The following is a 21591-nucleotide window of genomic DNA, read 5'->3' as shown; positions in this document are numbered from 1 at the left end:
TCCTCGATGCCAAGGTTTTCAAGAGCCTTACCAGAAACCAGGGGACCAAGACCTTCATTTCCATTATACCACAGTCTCCCTCTCTTCCGTCTAGTCAAAGCTATAGTTTTTCCAGTAGTCATGTAAGGATGAGAGAGACCACAAAGAAGGCAGAGTGCCGAAGAACTGATGCTTTCAAACTGTGGTGTTGGAGAAGACTCTTGAGAGTCCTTAGACTGCAAGGAGGTCACATCAGTCAATCCTAAAGGAAATTAACCCTGAATATTCATCAAGGCTGTATATTGTCACCCTGTTTATTTAACTTACATGCAGAGTACATCATGAGAAATGCTGGACTGGAAGAAACACAAGCTGGAATCAAGATTGCCGGGAGAAATATCAATAACCTCAGATATGCAGATGACACCACCCTTATGGCAGAAAGCGAAGAGGAACTCAAAAGCCTCTTGAGGAAAGTGAAAGTGGAGAGTGAAAAAGTTGGCTTAAAGCTCAACATTCATAAAACAAAGATCATGGCATCCGGTCCCATCACTTCATGGGAAATAGATGGGGAAACATTGGAAACAGTGTCAGACTTTATTTTTGGGGGCTCCAAAATCACGGCAGATGGTGACTGCAGCCATGAAATTAAAAGACACTTACTCCTTGGAAGGAAAGTTATGACCAACCTAGATAGCATATTCAAAAGCAGAGACATTACTTTGCCAACAAAGGTTCGTCTAGTCAAGGCTATGGTTTTTCCAGTGGTCATGTATGGATGTGAGAGTTGGACTGTGAAGAAGGCTGAGCGATGAAGAATTGATGCTTTTGAACTGTGGTGTTGGAGAAGACTCTTGAGAGTCCCATGGACTGCAAGGAGATCCAACGAGTCCATTCTAAAGGAGATCAGCCCTGGGATTTCTTTGGAAGGAATGATGCTAAAGCTGAAACTCCAGTACTTTGGCCACCTCATGCAAAGAGTTGACTCATTGGAAAAGACTCTGATGCTGGGAGGGATTGGGGGCAAGAGGAGAAGGGGACAACAGAGGATGAGATGGCTGGATGGCATCACTGACTCGATGGACGTGAGTCTCAGTGAACTCCGGGAGTTGGTGATGGACAAGGAGGCCTGGCGTGCTGTGATTCATGGGGTTGCAAAGAGTAGGACACGACTGAGCGACTGATCTGATCTAATCTGATCTGATTCATTGGAAGGACTGATGCTGAAGCTGAAGCTGAAGCTCCAATACCTTAGCTACCTGATGCAAAGAGTCAGCTCATTAGAAAAGAACTTGATGCTGGGAAAGATCGAAGGCAAAAGGAGAAGAGGGCAGCAGAGGATAAGATGGTTAGATAGTATCACTGACTCAATGGACATGAATGTGAGCAAACTCTGGGAGATAGTAAAGGACAAGGAAGCCTGACATGCTGCAGTCCATGGGGTCAAAAAGAATAGGACATGACTGAGTGACCCAGTAACAACTCCCTCTCTTCGCAGTCTTTCCATCACGTTCCCCCTTCAGCCTCCCCACCTTCTGCAGAATAATCAAACTGTGGTCTCCTGATCACAGTCCACTGGAAGAATGTCCATGGCCGTTTGATCTGTACCCTGCCATGCTTCCCATCTCACTCAAAGTGAAAGCAAGCATCCTCAGTGTCCTGTGCCATCTGGCCCTTTATTTCCCTAGCCTCATAGCCAACGACTTGCCTCTTCACTTACTGCCTGCCTTTCTGTTCCTTGAATCTGCCAGACACCCTCCCACCTCAGGGCCTTTACACTTGCAGGAAGTGTTCTTTCTTGCAAGGAGCTGGCGTGAGGCACTCCGCCCGTGGCAAAGGTCATGAGGAAGGAGGCTCGACATACGCAAAGGCAGGATCGAGCCTCAGGAGTCCCCCTGGAAATCCTCGAGCATCTACCCCCATAACCAGAGCCTGCCTACTTTACTACTTTGTGCTCTCACCCACACCTCTGACTTTGCGGGGGGCTGTCCCCCACCACCTCTTTCGGAGAAGGAGTTAACTTAGAGCTCCAGTTAATAATAATTCCTGGGTGTGATAGGAGTGTTTCAACCTACAAACTCCTCTGAAGGTTCTGTAGCCTGCCTGACAGGCTTGTCCGGCCACATGTGATTGCTCACAGCCTCCCAACCGTGAGAGGCATGAGATGCTTTAAACCTAAAAACAGGTTCTTTAGAGAAGTTAGAAAGCTATTAGTATAAGTATAATGGGCTGATTAGAAATTGTATTAGTGAAGGGTTTTTCATTTGTTGAGCCAATGTTTGTTGCTAAGTCTCCACATCCCCTGCCCTTACACACATTAATGAATATATAGAAGAAATAAGTATTAACTTTTGATATTAATCACATTAGACCTTAGGCTAAGTAAATTCTTTCCTTAATTAAAACCCACTACACCCTCACCCTATAGGAATGTAACTTTATTTGGGTGGCGTCTGTTTTAAGAATAATCACCCCTGGAGAAATAAGTGTCCTGGTTGACTGACCGCTGTCACAAGGAGAGGGTCGTAAATTGTCAGCAGGCCCCCTGGCCAGAAGATGATGTAACACCCCTAAGACCTCTGTATACATTTGTATGAAGCACCTGACTTTGATAAAAGTCAGGACTGCTGACCCCGCGTGACTTTTGCATAACATCTCAGTGTATAAAAGTAGACCATGGAAAATAAAGAATTGGGATCAGTTTCTCGAAATAGTGGTCTCCCCGTGTCGCTCTCTCTTTCAAACTCTGGCTGAGTCTCCATCTGGAGTGCGGAGCCCGCCATGCTTACTAAGTATGCCTGGGCTTCTAAGATCCGACCAGGGAGGCCTCAGTGTCTCCTCTCCTTCAGGAGAACGGAAAGATGCCTGCGGCCTACGTAAGTGGTGCAAGCTTCTTGTCTTGAAGTTTTATTGGTTTCCCGCGTAAACCAAGCTACTCAGCCTCTTTTCTCCACTGAATTTTCCTGCTGAGCTATCCTCATTCAATTACTCTTTATATCTCTAATTAATATTTAAATAAGTCGCCGACGCCGTCCCCGCTTCGAATACCCTGGATCAGCCGGGGGCTGGACCTCGGCACTTCCTCATCTCCTTCAGCCCTCTACTCAAATACCAGCCTCTCAGTGAGGCCTTTTCTGGACCCATGTAAAACTGCAAGGCTTTCCTCTCCCTTCCCCATCAGCCAGCACTCCCTACCCTCAATCCCTATTTGGTTTTTCTCCATAGCCTTCTGTAGTATGGCAGACTATAGCATACTTCATAGTATGGCAGACTATAAATTATCACTTGCCTATTTATGGTCTTATCTTCACCCCCGTAAGGATCAGGTGTTGATTTGATGGTTTGTTCTCTCTTGTGCTCCTAGTGCCTAGAAGAGCAAACACTGGCGTGGAGCAAGTACTCTACGAACTTTAAGATGGATGAATGAATGGAGGAGAAACAGAACTGAGCTTAGGTTAACGTTTTTTTTTTTTAACTTTCTTAAAAATTTTTATTGGTGTATAGTTTCCTTAATCATGTTGTGTTAGTTTCTGCTGTGCAGCAAAGTGAATCAGCTATGTGTGTGTGAGTGGCTCAGTTGTGTCTGACTTTTTGCAACACCAGGGACTGTAGCCAGTCAGGCTTCTCTGTCCATGGGATTTCCCAGGCAAGAGTACTGGAGTGGGTTGCCATTTCCTTCTCCAGGGGCTCTTCCCAACCCAGGAATTGAACCTGGGCCTCCTACATTGCAGGTGAATTCTTTACTGAGTCAGCTATACATATACATATATCTACTCTCTTGGATTTCCTTACCATTTAGGTCACCACAGAGCACTGAGTAGAGGTCCCTGTGCTCCACAGTAGGTTCTCATTAGTTGTCTATTTTATACACAGTAAGCTAACTTTTATGTATAGTAAGTTAACCTATAAGTTATACACGGTAAGTTAACCCATCAGTAAGGACTGATGCTGAAGCTGAAACTCCAATATTTTGGCCACCTGATGTGAAGAACTGACTCCTTGGAAAAAACCCTGATGCTGGGAAAGATTGGAGGTAAGAGGAAAAGGGGATGACAGAAGATGAGATGGTTGGATGGCATCACCGACTTGATGGACATGAGTTTGAATAAGCTCTGGGAGTTGGTGATGGACAGGGAGGACTGGGGTGCTGCAGTCCATGGAATTGCAAAGAGTCAGACATGACTGAGCGACTGAACTGAAGTTAACGTTTAAAGTGACTCCAATACCCAGGGAGGAAGACTCTCCAGTCTTCACGAAAGGGCCACCTCCCTGCACCCACTTCTTTGCTGGCCTTGCTCCTGCTCAGTGTGTAAGACTCACCGAGAACTAAGAGCCTCGGGAAGCTTCTGGAGTCTCGGATCCAGGCTGGTGTCTCTCTCTGCTTACTCCTGACTGCCCAGTTCTTCCTGCCTCAGAGCACACGTCTCTGGACTAAATGGCCCGCCCCCACCTACCACCAAGGCTACAAGCTCCCTGAGGGCAGAGACCGCTGTATCGCCAGCGGGAGTCGTTGAATGAGACGTGTCTGCATTACCATCAGGTCAGCTTCTGTGACTTTAACTTCCATTGTGATTTCGCCAACTACAAGTTGGCACTTTCCATCCATCTCTACAAGGATTAAATCATGAGCCGCTGCAGTTGCTGCCCTTCAACACCCCTTGAAAAGAGTTTAGGGTGGAGATCAAGAATGAGACGCTCTGTGCTCCGGGAAAAACTGGCAGAACAGGTCTTCGGATAGTCAGATATTTTCAAGAGATTTTAACGAACCCAATTCTTGCATCTCCTTGTACCTAGAAAAGCACTAAAATCCTTCGTGGTGATGTCTGCTCCTCGTGACTGGCAGCCAGTCTTTGCCAAAGTGAGTGCCTGACTGTATGCACCCCCTGCACTGAAATCATACATAACACTGACCTTCCCCATGGCCTCTTTAGAGCAGTTTCTCAGAGCTATCTGAAATGCTGTCTCCCAGATTATAGTTTTCATGTTGCCCTAAATAAAACTGACTCACAGCTCTAACACTGTGCATTTTCTTTTTCAGTTAACAATCTGAATTTCAAAATATTGGCTAGTGGTCTGGTGTGGTTTCAGAACCAGTGGGAAGAGGGGTGAATCTTGGTCCCAGTTCCTCAAGTCATTTAACTGCCTTCAGCCTCAGTTTACCCCTCTAAGGATAGCGAGACAGAGTCATGCAGGACTGAAGTCAGACGGTGTAACTGTGCTGCTAACATGCTGCGCACTCCTGAGCTAATGTGTCAGCCTTGCTGTGCCTCAGTTTCCTCGTTTGTCAGAATAGGAATCAGGAGAGGACTGTCCCATGGGGCCGTTGCAGGGATTCAATGAGTTAATACAGTAACTCCCCTACTACAAAGCTTCAAGTCGAGAACTTTCAAAGATGTGAGTGTGCTTCTGGTTCCAGCAAGGAACCCTAACCTGTACCATCTTCAACGGGCGTGAGTGAAATCACAGCTTGCCCTCCGTCTCCTATTGCTGATGATCTTTCAGCTCTACCATCTCTCACTTCCTCTCTCTCTTCCGGTCAGTAACTCTTCTTGCCTGTTGACTGGATGCCAGCCCGGGTATGCCAGCTGTTGTCCTCTACTTTTCAAGGTATTGTACTATAAGGTTAAAAATGTCTTCTTTATTCTTGTGTTTGTTTTTTATGTATTGTTTGTGTGAAAAGTATTATGAACCTATCACAATACAGTAGTATATAGCTGTGTTAGTCATGTACCTAGCTTACCTTATTGGACTTAACGAACACACTCTTGAAATGTAACTCGTTCATATGTAGGGAACATACTGCATATGTAAAGTGCTTAGAACAGCACCTAGCAAAGATGGATGCTCCCTATTACTGTTATTAATTATTATTATTATGACCACTTTACCTGGGAGGGTTTGAGGGCAATCAGATGAGATAAATGCATATGAAAGCATTTAACAAAAATGGCAAATGCATTGAAAGTCACTCAGTCGTGTCCGACTCTTTGCAATCCCATGGATTATACAGTCCATGGAATTCTCCAGGCCAGAATACTAAAGTGGGTAGCTTTTCCCTTCTCCAGGGGATTTGCCCAACCCAGGGATCGAACCCAGGTCTCCTGCACAGCAGGAGCATTCTTTAAGCTGAGCCACCAAGGAAGCCCAAGAATACTGGAGTGGGTAGCCTGTCCCTTCTCCAGAGGATCTTCCCAACCCAGGAATAGAACCAGAGTCTCCTGCATTACAGGCAGTTTCTTTACCAGCTGAGCTACCAGGGAAGTCCCATAGTAGATAGGAACACTGACTTTTCTTGTGATATATGCAGAAGTCTTACCTGAGGCATTTGTCTGTCGACACCAGTTCAAGAAATCTCCAACCCTGCCATACAGAATGTTGCAGAGCGGTACAAAGCGGCGGCCATTCTCTCCAAAGCTGGTGACAAGGAGGTGGTTGTTTTCCCAGAACAGGGACTGAGGAAAAATCAGCACAAAATGAAAACATAAAACCACAACAGATTCCTTCAGGCACAGCATCATCAAGACAAGTCAAGACAATCATTTTTCATTCAACTGAGACTTGCCTTATGACAGGCAAACATTATCTTTGTCTTTATTGACCCCTTGGAGAAGGCTACCAACTCTCTTCTCTTTATTGCAGATGTGTGTTAGTTGCTCAGTAGTGTCTGACTCTTTGCCACCCCATGGGCTGTAGCCTGCTGGGTTCCTCTGTCCATGGGATTCTCCAGGCAAGAATACTGGAGTGGGTTGCCATTTCCTTCTCCAGGGGAACTTCCCGACCCAGGAATTGAACCCAGGTCTCCCGCATTGCAGGCAAATACTTTACCAACTGAGCTACATGGGAAGCCCAACCCAGGGATCAAATCTGGGTCTTCCAGATTGCAGGCAGATTCTTTACCATCTGAGCCACCAGCAAACCTTTTTATTACAAGGGTAGCATACAAATCAGAGAAGGCAATGGCACCCCACTCCAGTACTCTTGCCTGGAAAATCCCATGGACTGAGGAGCCTGGTAGGCTGCAGTCCATGGGGTCGCATAGAGTCGGACACGACTGAGCGACGTCACTTTTACTTTTCACTTTCATGCATTGGAGAAGGAAATGGCAACCCACTCCAGTGTTCTTGCCTGGAGAATCCCAGGGACAGGGAAGCCTGGTGGACTGCCGTCTATGGGGTCACACAGAGTCAGACACGACTGAAGCGACTTAGCAGCAGCAGCATACAAATGCTAATGAAATATTTTCCCAGCAGTGAAAAAAAGTAGATAGGTATTCCCTGATGGCTTAGATGATGGCTCAGACAGTGGCAACACAGATCTGGGTTCAATCCCTGGGTCGGGAAGATTCCCTGGAGAAGGGATTGGCTACCTACTCTAGTATTCTTGCCTGGAGAACCCATGGATATAGGAGCTTGGTGGGCTATAGTCCATGGGGTTGCAAAGAGCTGGACGTGGCTGAGTGATTAACACACACCAGCTCTCTTCCCTTTATTGCAAGGGTAACATGTAAATGTTAACAAAATATTTTCCCAGCAGTAAAAACAAAGTAGGTAGGTAGATACATATATAGAGGCTTCCCTGGTGGGCCAGTGGTAAAGAATCCGCCTGCTGATGCAAAAGACACAGTTCAATCCCTGGGTTGGGAAGATTCCCCTAGAGGAGGAAATGGTAACCCACTCCAATATTCTTGCCTGGGAAATCCCATGGACAGAGAAGCCTGGTGGCCTACAGTCCATGGGATCACAAAGATTTGGACATGACTTAGTGACTAAGCACACATACACACACACACACACACACACACACACACATATACTTACATTTTCTAGTACTTAAAAAATGATTGAATTTTTTTTTTTAAATCAAGGGACCTGGGTTCGAATCTTGGGTCTGTCACACCCTAAATGTGTGATCATGAACACAGCAAGTCATTTCCCTTTGCCTCAGTTTCCACAGGTAGAAAATAGTGAGTATGAACCCTTTCTCTTCTCTCACAGCTGTGCCTAAGGTGACGTACGATCACAGATGGATTCCTAAAGGGTAAGGTGCCTCAAAAACACATTGCTTTTAGATTATACTTTATAGTTTTCTCCTATAAAGTTACAGTGTTTCCAGACACTAATAACACAAGTAACAATATTCCCCTCATCACACCATCATATCCTCAGTATCCCAACCAGGGGCTCGGTCTAGACTGGATGCTACCCAAGGGCAGACTGTGTTCCCCATTGCAACTGAAACCCTGAGAACAACGCCTGGTACATAAGAAAGGCTCGGTGTTTATGAGTCTATCAGTCAAAGTCTATGAGAAAGGAGAACAAACACAGCAGCTCCCAGGCACTTCCCTGAGCGTTCCCAGGTGGCGCTAGTGGGAAAGAACCCAGCTGCCAATGCACCTAAGAGATGCAGGTTCCATCCCTGGGTCAGGAAGATCCCCTAGAGAAGGCGATGACAACCCACTCCAATATTCTTGCCTGGAGAATCCCATGGACAGAGGAAGCTGGTGGGCTACAGTCCATGGGGTCACAAAGAGTCAGCCATGACCGAAGCAACTTAGCACGCATGCATGCAGGCACTTTTCTGGCAGTCCAATGGCTACGACTCTGCACTTCCACTGCAGGGGTTGAGGGTTTGATTCCTAGTCAGGGAACTGAGATCCTTCGTGCTGCACAGCACAGCCAAAAGAAAAGAAAACACAGTAACAGCTCCTCTTCTCACTGACAGAGCAACTGCAAGATTCAAATGGCAACATATATTCAAAAAGCACATTTTCAGCCTATTATACGTTTGAACCTCCCAGTTCCATTCACCTGCCTTTACCTAAAAAAAAACCAAACAAACAAAACCAGTCAGATGTTTTCATTTGTAAACATCAGTGCTACATGACTTTACAATTTAAAGATTTTATGTCAAAAATAAATATGTCCTTCATTAAGAAAAAAAGAATTTATGTCAGAGAAACAAAAATGGTATCTAGCTTTCTCTAAACTCAAGGTGTTGTTCTAAACAAGCAGTTTACAAGGATGTTTTCATTTACTTTCACTGTATTAGGGATTAGAGTGCAGACAGGATACACACACGTAAGCCACTTGTGTACATGTTAACCAGTTTCTTAAAGAAACTGGGCCTGAATGGACATCATCTTAAGGCCTGATGAGAGGAGGGACTGGCCTCCTGGAAGGATATTGGGAGGGGGTTTTCTGAAGTCCTCAATGTTCAAGCCTCTGGGGTAGGTTAGGATGGAGATTGTTCAGAACTGGCCAGGTGCAGTGGTCCCGTGGGAAACGTGTGGTGACACCCTGATGTTCTAGTGGTTCCTGCACACTGAGTTCTTGACTTAAGAAAGCACCTTCTGCCCACGACAGGCAGGAGACCCAGGGGCACAAGTGAAGACAGAACCACCTTCCCACCAGCCAACTGGCACTCCTTGTGAGTTGGCTGCTTGATGAAGCAGAACAGTGTCCAAAGGTAGGGTTACCTTGTCTCTGGGAATGGAGTGTCTGGAGAGGTTAATAAAAAGGTCATAATCCGAGGGGAGCACAGAACAGGGATCCTTATCCAGCACCACTTTAAAGGCTTCCCAGATGGCTGTGCAGTTCTTGTCCCTGCAGAAAAGCACATGTTTGTTTGGGTTTTTTGTTTGTTTGTTTGTTCATTTTTTAAGACTACATTCCAGTGTGATACATTTCCTCTTCTCTCTCCAAGTGTTTTTATGAGCAATTTTGTCAAATATCAGCACTGCAGAAGTGGGCATACAAAAAAGACAGAAAATTGCCATGACTCATGCATTAACCCCAATTCACTAGAGGAAGGAAAATAACTTTGGTAATGGATTTAGAAAGCTGACAGTCGAATTGTCTTTCAGAGGCGCCACATACATCTTGTGCAGCTTAGAACAGGCTCACAGAGGTGGCAGAGAATGCAGGGAGCTAGAAGGAGAAGATCCCGATAAATCACATGGGCTCCTGGCTTCAGGTGCCCCTTCACTTAGACACAGGTGCATCTTGGGCTTGGAGGCCAGGTGAGATCAGGTGGACAGGCAGGACCTCCTGTTAGTAAAATCAGGAGTGAGGACCAAGTGTGGGAAAGGGTTTCCACCTCCCGCTAGGAAGGAAGCATGACCTCCAGAGCCCTCAGGAACGCCTAAGTCCCGCCTGGCTTTCCAAAAACATTTCCCACGCCTTTCCTACCTGTTACTTCTCACGCTGGGCAGTGAATAGCATGGGTGTTCCCTGCGTTACTCTCTGTTCTTTTTTATTTGCCTAAAATGCGTCTCAATAAAAACAAATGGCACAAAAAAGGGGCCTTGTGAAAACTGAAAAGGTGTGTCCCAAGAAGGAACAAAAATTACTAAGAACCACAGTGCTGGCAAGACAGACTCAGACGTTTAAACGCCCTCTAAATGACAAGATGTGAAATTTGAACTCTCAAAGTAGCTGGGCTCCCGGAATTCCAGCTGGGGACCACGTTCCTGGGTTTGAGCATTCTGCTTATATTTTAAGCTGGTTGCGATCCAAACACACCGCTGCCTCATCCCCATCCACGAGCCCCCACATACACCCTTCTCTTCATCTTTACAGACTCACACACACACACACACACACACACACACACACACACACGACTCACCTCCAGACCCCTACAGCGCACTCAAGCACCCAGTCGATTCCCCACCCCCTCCCTCTTTATCCCACACCCCTCCCCATTTGTCCCACCCCCATCCCCCTTTTTCCCACCCCTCCCCCTTTATCCCATCCCTCTGCCTTTGCCTCACTCCCCTCTCCCTTTATCCCTCCCCTCCCCTTTATCCCCCCGCCCCGCCCCGCTCCCTCCCACTTTGTCCCACCCCACCCCTTTTCCCCCCACTCCCCTCCCCCTCCGGCTCCCTAGCCCCCAGCCACGCTCACCGCAGCTCCGGGTTCTGCAGTGCGATCTGCTCGGCGCAGCGGCCCAGGAAGATGCTCTGCAGGTGCGGGGTGGTACCCGGCCCGCTCCAGGGCGCACCCGCAGCGCCGGCGACCTGGGGCCACCGCAGATGCAGCAGCAGCAGCAGCAGCGCCGGCCGCGGGCACCCCCCGCGCGCGCGCCCCGGGCCAGCCATCGCGGGCACTTTGGGCGACTCTGCTCTGGGACCCGCCCCTCCCCTCCCAGCCGGGTTCTCCCCGAGCTGCCCCCGCGCCGCGCTCTTCGCCCAATCGGCACCCGCGCTCACTTCCTGTCCCCCACTTTCTGCTTCAGCTCCGGGATCGAGTTGGGACATCACTCTGGGCAGGACTGTTGCCCTCAGCTAACCGTGTCCGGAGTCCACCGGGAGGGAGCTCTCAAGAAGAAGCCGGGTTGGAGAAGGACGAGTTCAGTCCCCCAAGGGAAGATGTTTCCAAGTTTCACACAGACAGCTTTCAAAGACGCCCTCTTTCTCAACGGCCCAATAATAAGTGAATGATGTTTGCTTTCTCTTATTTATTACGAAGTGCCAAGCCTTAGTGCCAAACATGCATATTTTTATTACTAAATATACAAGTATGCATATTTATTACTAAGTGCCAAGCATGCATATTTTTCATTGCCTTTTCACAATTCCTCTCTGAGCTAGGCTTATCACTCCCGTTTACAGGTGAGTAACTTCAGGGAAATGAAATCGAATGTTAAGATTCCTTTCCAGATAGATGCAGAATTCCTGAGATATCAGTGCAGGGAGCAAAGATTATCAGAACTCCAGGTGGAGGGCCAAGTCCTCAGTCCCTCCGTGATGATAGCTTTGAACTGAGTGCCTGGCAGACACGTAATAAATGTGGGAGGTCTGTGAGAGGTAAGGTGGGAGGATTCTAGAATTTACATGATTAAATTTACATTTAATAAATTTAACTTTTAATAAATAATTTACATTATTAAATTTAATAATTGACAGTATTTACATTATTAAAGTTTTATTTTAATCTCCTTTTTTTGTTTTTGAAATTTTAGTCAAAATCTGCATTGTCCTGTCCAGTCCCTTCATAACTGAAGTCCACTTTCTAGAAATAAGCATTTAATATTTTTTCAGCAGGTTTTTTTCCCCCTGATATTGACTTCCACGTTTCCAAATAATAAACCTATATGCTGTTTCTTGATGTTTCCATCTTGGATAGTATCTTTGACTTCCCACCGTGGAAAAGGAAATTTGAACTTTAACTCCACATATCCTCAAAAGGCAGCCTTAGGACTTCCCTGGAGGTTCAGCAGCTAAGACTTCATGCTTCCAATGCAGGGAGCCTAGGTTTGATCCCTGGTCAGGGAACTAGATCCCACAAGCTGCAACTAGAAGTTTGCATGCCACAGCTAAAGATCTCCCACGCTGCAACTAAAGATCTCCCATGCTGCAATAAAGACCTCGTTGCAGCCAAATACACTGGGGGGAAAATGCAGCCTTCTGTATCTTTCTTTAAGCAAGTCTTTTTTTTTTAAAGATTTATTTATTTTTATTATGGCTTCCTTTGTAGCTCAGTTGGTAAAGAATCTGCCTGCAGTGCAGGAGACCCAGGTTTGATCCCTGCCTGGAGAAGGAAACGGCAACCCACTCCAGTATCCTTGCCTAGAAAATCTCATGGACACAGAAGCCTGGTGGGCTGCAGTCCATGGGGTCACAAAGAGTCAGGCATGACTGAGCGACTAACACTTACGTACTTACTATTATGGCTGCACTGGGTCTTGGTTGCTGCCTGCAGTCTTTCTCTAGTTGCAGTGAGCAGGGGCTACTCTCTAGTTGCGGTGCACAGGTTTCTCCTTGACGTGGCTTCTCTCCTTGCGGAGGACAGGTTGTAGAGCTCAGGCGCTTCAGTCTTGTGGTGTGTGGGCTTAGCTGCTCCGAGGCATGTGTGATTGTCCCAGACCAGGGCTCGTTGGCAGGCGGATTCTTTACCACTGAGCCACTAGGGAAGCCCCCAGGTAGTTTGTATCAAAAGCTTTCACTCCATAAGCAGCATTTACATTATTACGACTTGTGAGTATGTAATACTTTGGCCACCTGATGCGAAGACCTCACTCATTGGAAAAGACCCTGATGCTGGGGTTGATTGAAGGCGGGAGGAGAAGGGAACGACAGAGGATGAGATGGCTGGATGGCATCACAAACTTGATAGACATGAGTTTGAGTGAACTCTGGGAGTTGGTGATGGACAGGGAGGCCGGCGTGCTGCAGTCCATGGGGTCACAAAGAGTCAGACAGGACTGAGCGATTGAACTGAACTGAACTGCGAGTATTATTCATGGCTGAATTGTAGTATTCTATGGTTCTATTTCCTTTCTTGTGAATTTCATGCTTACCCAGGAAGGAGTCCCTGTCTTTCTCCCACAGTTCCCCACCACTGGCTTATTTGTTTGCTTGGTATAATATGTACACTTATGATTATGGTCAAATTCTCTACAAGGCTTGTAAATCTCTCAATGCATTTTAAAGCATCAGTCAATATTTCAGGTGTCTCACGCTCTCTCTCTTTTCGTTTCTTGGAAACATCCTTTCTTGTCCAGTTTACTGTCCCAATCTGAGCTCACTGCTCTCAAGTTGCAGTGTAGTTGTCTTGCAGGGGTCCAGGAAGATACTGGTTTTCCTCTCTTGAGTTGATGTCCTGTTTCCTAGATCTCCTGTCTTCTTTCTTGTTTTTTTAGATCGCATCTTCCAATAGCATCTTCAGAAGATGCCATAGGGGCTAAATTTCTTGACTTTTGCATAATAATGTAAAATGGCATTATTCTCCCCTCACACTTTACTGAGAGTTTGGTTGGAGAGAATTTTAAGTTGAAATCATTTTCCCTCAAAATTTTGAAGGCAGTGCACCATTGTTTTCTGATGTCTATATTATTGTTGAAAGAGCCAAGGCCATTTTCCTAATCCTGTTTATTTGACTTTCTCTCTGGAAGTCTTTAGGATAAATCTCAAGAGTATGAAATTTCAGAGATGAACTTGAGAGCAAGCCATTTCCGTTCATTGTGCTGACAGCTCTAGGAAGGATGTTTTCAAGAAAAAAAAAAAAGATAGAGAGAGACAGAGTGAAAGAAATCACCTGAAGTATTAACTAATGCTTTTGAATGCATTGAGACATTTATACATCTTGCAGATAATTTAACCATGATTACAAATGTATGTGTTAACAGAATACCAAGCAAATAAACTTAGGAGAAGGGAGACAATTATTAGCTCTAAGTTAAGCAAGTTTACAAGAAAAAAACATAATCACAGAATACTCTAAGCTCACCTATGAATAATATTCATGAGACGCAAAAATGTAAATGCTGACTACTGCTTTAATGCTTACATCTAGAAAATAGAAAGAATTCAACAACTCAAAAATAAGAAAAACCACCCAAATTTTTAAATGGCATCTGCTTTTAAAATATGAGCAGACACCTCACCAAGGAAGATATTCTACTACTAGCTATTTGCCAAAGAAAAACATGAAAATATGTCTGGAGTAGCAGGCAAATTTGGCCTTGGAGTACAAATTGAAGCAGGGCAAAGACTAACAGAGTTTTGCCAAGAGAACGCACTGGTCATAGCAAACAGCCTCTTCCAACAACACAGGAGAAGACTCTGCACATGGACATCACCAGATGGTCAACACCAAAATCAGATTGATTGTATTCTTTGCAGCCAAAGATTGAGAAGCTCTATAAAGTCATCAAAAACAAGACTGGGAGCCGACTGTGGCTCAGATCATGAACTCCTTATTCCAAAATTCAGACTTGAAGAAAGTAGGGAAAACCACTAGATCATTCGGGTATGACCTAAATCAAATCCCTTATGACTATACAGTGGAAGTGAGAAATAGATTCAAGGGATTAGAGCTGATAGACAGAGTGCCTGAAGAACATTGGACGGAGGTTCCTGACATTGTACAGGAGGCAGTGATCAAGACCATCCCCAAGAAAAAGAAATGCAAAAAGGCAAAATGGTTGTCTGGGGAGGCCTTACAAATAGCTGAGAAAAGAAGAGAAGCTAAAGGCAAGGAAGATAAAGAAAGATATACCCATTTGAATGCAGAGTTCCAAAGAATACCAAGGAGAGAGAAGAAAGCCTTCCTCAGTGATCAATGCAAAGAGATAGAGGAAAACAATAGAATGGGAAAGACTAGAGATCTCTTCAAGAAAATTAGAGATACCAAGGGAATATTTCATGCAATGATGGGCACAATAAAGGACAGAAATGGTATGGACCTAACAGAAGCAGACAATATTAAGAAGAGGTGCCAAGAATACATAGAAGAATTATACAAAAAAAGATCTTTATGATCCAGATAACCACAATGGTGTGATCATTCACCTAGAGCCAGACATCCTGGAATGTGAAGTCAAGTGGGCCTTAGAAAGCATCACTACGAACAAAGCTAGTGGAGGTGATGGAACTCCAGCTGAGCTATTTCAAATCCTAAAAGATGATGCTGTGAAAGTGCTACACTCAATATGCCAGCAAATTTGGAAAACTCAGCAGTGGTCACAGGACTGGAAAAGGTCAGTTTTCATTCCAATCCCAAAGGCAATGCCAAAGAATATTCAAACTACTGCACAATTGCACTCATCTCACACGCTAGCAAAGTAATGCTCAAAACTCTCCAAGCCAGGCTTCAATAGTACATAAACCCTGAACTTCCAGATGTTCAAGCTGGTTTTAGAAAAGGCTGTGGCGGATTCATGTTGATATATGGCAAAACCAATACAATATTGTAAAGTTAAAAAAAAAATAAAGGAAAAAAGAAAAGGCAGAGGAACCAGAGATCAAATTGCCAACATCCACTGAATCATCAAAAAAGCAAGAGGGTTCCACAAAAACATCTAGTTCTGCTTTATTGACTATGCCAAAGCCTTTGACTGTGTGGATCACAATAAACTGTGGAAAATCCTTCAAGAGATGGGAATACCAGACCACCTGACCTGACTCCTGAGAAATCTGTATGTAGGCCAAGAAGCAACAGTTACAACTGGACAGGGAACAACAGACTGGTTCCAAATCGGGAAAGGAGGACATCAAGGCTGTATATTGTCACCCTGCTTATTTAACTTATATGTAGAGTATATCAATAAAGCAGGTCAGGAAGCAACAATTAGAACTGGACACGGAACAACAGACTGGTTCCAAATAGGGAAAGGAGTACGTCAAGGCTGTATATTGTCACCCTGCTTATTTAACTTATATGCAGAGTACATCATGAGAAATGCTGAGCTGGAAGAAGCACAAGCTGGAATCAAGATTGCAGGGAGAGTGCTCGCTTCGGCAGCACATATACTAAAATTGGAATGATACAGAGAAGATAAGCATGGCCCCTGCGCAAGGATGACACGCAAATTCGTGAAGCGTTCCATATTTAAAAAAAAAAAAAAGATTGCAGGGAGAAATATCAATAACCTCAGATATACAGATGACACCACCCTTATGGCAGAAAGTGAAGAGGAACTAAAAAGCCTCTTGATGAAAGTGAAAGAGAAGAGTGAAAAAGTTAGCTTAAAGCTCAACATTCAGAAAACAAAGATCATGGCATCTGGTCCCATCACCTCATGGCAAATAGATGGGAAAGAGTGGAAACAGTGTCAGATTTTATTTTGGGGGGGCTCCAAAATCATTGCAGATGGTAACTGCAGCCATGAAATTAAAAGACGCTTACTCCTTGGAAGGAAAGTTATGACCAACCTAGATAGCATATTCAAAAGCAGAGACGTTACTTTGCCAACAAAGGTTCGTCTAGTCAAGGCTATGGTTTTTCCAGTGGTCATGTATGGATGTGAGAGTTGGACTGTGAAGAAAGCTGAGTGCCGAAGAATTGATGCTTTTGAACTGTGGTGTTGGAGAAGACTCTTGAGAGTCCCATGGACTGCAAGGAGATCCAACGAGTCCATTCTAAAGGAGATCAGTCCTGGGTGTTCTTTGGAAGGAATGATGCTAAAGCTGAAACTCCAGTATTTTGGCCACCTCATGCAAAGAGTTGACTCATTGGAAAAGACTCTGATGCTGGGAGGGATAGGGGGCAACAGAGGATGAGATGGCTGGATGGTATCACTGACTTGATGGATGTGGGTTTGGGTGAACTCCGGGAGTTGGTGATGGACAGGGAGGCTGGCGTGCTGTGATTCATGGGGTCACAAAGAGTTGGACACGACTGAGCGACTGAACTGAACTGAACTGAACTGAGAGTACATCATGGGAAATACCAGGCTGGATGAAGCACAGGCTGGTATCAAGATTGCCATGAGAAATATAAATAACCTCAGACATCAGATAACACCACACTTATGGCAGAAAGCAAAGAAGAACTAAAGAGTCTCTTGATGAAAGTGAAAGAGGAGAGTGAAAAAGTTGGCCTAAAACTCAACATACGGAAAATTAATATCATGACATCTGGTCCCATCACTTCATGGGAAATAGATGGGGAAACAGTGGAAACAGTGACAGACTTTATTTTTGGGGGCTCCAAAATCACTGCAAATGGTGATTGCAGCCATGAAATTATAAGATGCTTGCTCCTTGGAAGAAAAGCTATGACCAACTTAGGCAGCATATTAAAAAGCAGAGACATTACTTTGCCAACAAGGGTCCATCGAGTCAAAGCCATGGTTTTCCCAGTGGTCATGTATGGATGTGAGAGTGGGACTATAAAGCAACCTGAGTGCAGAAGAATGGATGCTTTTGAACTGTGGTGCTGGAGAAGACTCTTGAGAGTCCCTTGGACTGCAAGGAGATCCAATCAGTCCATCCTAAAGGAGATCAGTCCTGGGTGTTCATTGGAAGGACTGATGCTGAAGCTGAAACTCCAATACTTTGGTTACCTGATGCAAAGAACTGACTCATTTTAGAAAGATGGTAACGATAACCCTGTATGCGAGACAGGAAAAGAGACACAGATGTATAGAACAGTCTTTTGGACTCTGTGGGAGAGGGAGAAGGTGGGATGATTTGGGAGAATGGCATAGAAATGTATAATATTATATAAGAAACGAATCGCCAGGCCAGGTTCGATGCAGGATACAGGATGCTTGGGGCTGGTGCACTAGGACGACTCAGAGGGACGGTACGACCCAGGGGAGAGGGAGGTGGGAGGGGGTTCAGGATGGGGAACATGTGTATACCTGTGGTGGATTCATGTCGATGTATGGCAAAACCAATACAATATTGTAAAGTAATTAGCCTCCAATTAAAATAAATAAATTTAAATTTAAAAAATAATTTAAAAAAAGAACTGACTCATTGGAAAAGACCCTGATGCTGGGAAGATTGAAGGCAGGAGGAGAAGGGGACAACAGAGGATGAGATGATTGGATGGTATCATCTACTCAATGGACATGAGTTTGAGTAGGCTCTGGGAGTTGGTGATGGACAGAGAAGCCTGGCGTGCTGCAGTCCGTGGGGTCGCAGAGTCAGACACGACTGAGTGACTGAACTGAACTGAAAGATTTATACATGAAATATGCATAGCAGCTTAATTCATAGTAGTCCCTAAACAATGCAGATACCCAACAAGGAAGGAATAAACGAATTGTGATGTAGTCCACAATAAAATACAACTAAGAGACGCAAAGGAACAAACAATGAAGAATCTAAAAATATACATATGCTTAATGAAAGAAGCTAAATGTAATAGAATACACACTTTATAATTCTCCTTATGTGAGGTTCTAGAAGAAAGAAGAGAATGGTGATATACAGAATTGGGAGAAAAGAGATTTCAGATGGAACCATTGCCTGAGCAAAGGCAGAACAATGAGAAAGCATGGGGCTTCTCTTGAAAAAGGTATAATTTTATTTCCACTGATAAATAGGGTGCAGGTTGAGATCTGACTAAAAAAGTTAGGGTCATACCTTGTTTTTTTTTTTTTTGGCCCTACCTCGAGGCTTGCAGAATCTATTTCCCCGACCAGCAATTGGACCCATGCCCTCGGCATGGAGTCCTAACCACTGGACCATCAGGGAATTTCCAGGGTCAGATTTTATATCTTAAAGACCTTGGACACAGTACTAATTTGAACTTTGTCGTCCTGAACAACAAGTGCTTTCAATAATTCCTGAACTTCCTTATTGAAAATTTTGTCTTGTTTGCTGGTTGGAATTTTTGGTTGCTGCAGGATGAAGCAAGAGAGAAAATGAATTTGAAGGTTGGAACAACATTTCATAATGACCTCTCAATGAATGTTTTTAAATACTTGTGCTCAGTCATTCAGTCACATCAGCTCTTTTGTGACCCCATGAACTGTAGCCTGCCAGGCCCCTCTGTCCGTGGAATTTCCCAGGCAAGAATACTGGAGCTGGTTGCCATTTCCTACTCCAGGAGATCTTCCTGACCCAAGAGTTGGGATGGAAGCCATGTCTCTTCTGTCTCCTCCACTGGCAGGCAGATTCTCTACCACTAGCACCACCTGGGAAGTCCCTTTAAATGCTTATCATTGTCTTGTTTGTTCCTTGTGTTTATTTTCAGTTGTGGTCAACTGAGTAATGGTCCCACAGAGATGTGCATGTCTTAGTCCTGTGGAACCTATGAATATATCAGCTTACATGGTAAAAGGGACTTTGCAAATGTGGTTAAATTAGGGATCCTGAGATGGAAGGATTATAATGGATCGTCTGGATGGATCCAATAGATTCATAAGTGAAGGCAATCATAGAGAGAAGGCAATGTGGTGATGGAAGCAGAGAGATATTTGAAAGTGCTTTGCTGCTGGCTTTGAAGATGCAGAAAGATGCTGTGAGACAGCGAATGCAGAAAGACCCTAGAAGCTTGAAAACTCAAGGAAACAGATTCTTCCCTGGGGTTTCCAGAAGGAACAAACTCTGCTGACACCTTGACTTTAGTCCAATGAGATGATCATTGGACTTCTGCCTCCAAAAGATAATAAATCTGTGTTGCTTTAAGCCATTCATATTGCGGTCATTTGTTACAGCAGCAATAGGAAGTGAGTATAGGTTTTGGTCTCTAAAAGTGTCTGTCTTTCTGCTTCCCTTTGTCTTCAGATCCAAGACTAAGCTTGGGAGGGACATCATGAGCATTTACTGCTGGCTAATCTTGGCCAGAGTCTGCCAGGAGCATGCCCCAAAGAAGAAGTGGAATTGGAGAAGGAGTATGGTGAGTTCAATCATCAGAAGAAAGATTTTTTTCGGGCTCCAAACTGTGCCAACTCTACTGTAACAAATACTAAAAATATGAAAGTGGTTTCGAAGTGGGTAATGGGTAGAAGCTGGAAGAAGTTTGAGGAGCACGATAGAAAATCCTAGATTGCCGTTAACAGACAGTTAGTAGAAATGTGGGTTTGGGGCACTTCCCTGCTGGTCCAGTGGTTAAGACCCCAAGCTGCCACTTCAGAAGCATGGGTTTGAACCCTACTCAGGGAACTAAGATCCCGTATGCCATGTGACACAGCCAAAAAAAGAAATATCGGTGTCTGCTGATAAAGTCTCAGGACGAAAAGAGGAATATGTTTTTGGAAACTGGAAGCAAGGGGGTTCTGTTATATAATGGTAATACTGTGTCCTATAAATTATACAGAAAACGGAACTTGTAAGCAACAAATCTGGGTATTTGGCTGAGATTTCCCAGTGAAGTTCTGAAGGTGTCACCCGGTTTCTCCTTGTTGCTTTTGGTAAAGTGTGAAAGAAAAAAGTGGAGAGAACTGTTACAAAAAGTTAGCAGAATTTTATTTGGGAAATTCTTAGACTACACAGATCGCAAATAATGCTGGAGTTGAAATTCAATGTCAGGAAAGGATGCTCTGGAGAGTTAGCCAATGATGTGGTTGGTGAGGTATTGTCTTTTTTTTTTTTAATTAAAAACTTAATTGTGGTAAAATACACATTAAAGTTATCGTCTTAACCATTTTAAATGTGGAGAGACTTTTGCTACTGCTTGGGAAGTACAAAAGGTTAGCAGATTCAAATACATAGAGGGCTCTTTGAAGGGGTCTGTGACTCAGAAGCCAGAAACAGAAATGAAATGGTTCAGGAAATATCTGTGGAGTAGCCTCTTCTAACGGAGTGAATTTATCACCCACAATGTTTATGAGACTGCTGTACCAAGAGAAACATAGTCACATTGGATGAAAAGGGACAGAGGACAAAATTGTAAAAGCTGTCAGATCCCCAAAATTCTACAGGCAGAAAACGGGCTGTGAACAACAGAGATGTATTACTCTTGATAAGAAAAGATGATTCCGAGGGTGGAGAGCTCTGGGAGTGCAGTGAGTCCAGGGGGCAGAGGCATGAGCCATGGAAGTTATTTCTACACTTTGAAACTTCACGGAGTTTGCCTAGGTGGACTTTACAAGTGATCAGCTGGCTCTTTTCCTTCATTCTCTCCCTTACTGAATGAGGAAGGACCTGTTACCCTGTTATTTTTGGAACACAGACTTACTTTCTAATTTCACAGGTCCACAGATTTTGCTCCAGGATAGGTTATACCCAGAAGCGCACCCATACATAATTTAGATGGTGAGATATGAGATTTGAGTTGATGCTGTAATGGGCTGAGATTTTGGGAAGCCCCTGGAATAGACGAATGTATTTTTCACGTGGGACGTAGAAAAGTCTGTGAGGACTGGGGGTGGATTGTGATAGGCTGAACAATGGTTCCCACCAAAGACGGCCAAGTCTTAGTCCCTGAAACCTGT

The 21591-nt window shown here is 44.6% G+C and overlaps 1 protein-coding gene and 1 non-coding gene across 3 annotated transcripts in view; one reads left to right on the top strand and one right to left on the bottom strand.

Moving 5' to 3' along the window:
* Positions 1–11370, bottom strand: part of BST1 (bone marrow stromal cell antigen 1) — a 44372-nt gene extending 33002 nt beyond the window's left edge. Inside the window, exons 1-3 of one of the 2 annotated variants that reach the window (XM_061420865.1) lie at positions 10884–11370; positions 9455–9581; positions 6296–6431 (exon numbers count right to left, since the gene is read on the bottom strand). In XM_061420865.1, the coding sequence (XP_061276849.1) occupies positions 6296–6431; positions 9455–9581; positions 10884–11236 (616 nt within the window). In that variant the 5' untranslated portion in view covers positions 11237–11370. The remainder of the gene's footprint in view (positions 1–6295; positions 6432–9454; positions 9582–10883) is intronic. The other variant, XM_061420864.1, reaches the window with a different exon arrangement.
* A 4837-nt stretch (positions 11371–16207) lies between these two features.
* LOC133250162 (U6 spliceosomal RNA) lies at positions 16208–16314 on the top strand. The gene has a single exon (XR_009737266.1). It is a non-coding gene; the product is annotated as a U6 spliceosomal RNA (small nuclear RNA).
* The last annotated feature ends 5277 nt before the right edge of the window (positions 16315–21591 follow it).

Source organism: Bos javanicus, chromosome 6 (genome assembly GCF_032452875.1).
Source record: "Bos javanicus breed banteng chromosome 6, ARS-OSU_banteng_1.0, whole genome shotgun sequence".
Taxonomy (NCBI): domain Eukaryota; kingdom Metazoa; phylum Chordata; class Mammalia; order Artiodactyla; family Bovidae; genus Bos; species Bos javanicus.
Note: the sequence above shows the minus strand (reverse complement) of the source record. Positions and strands in the feature narration are given on the sequence as shown.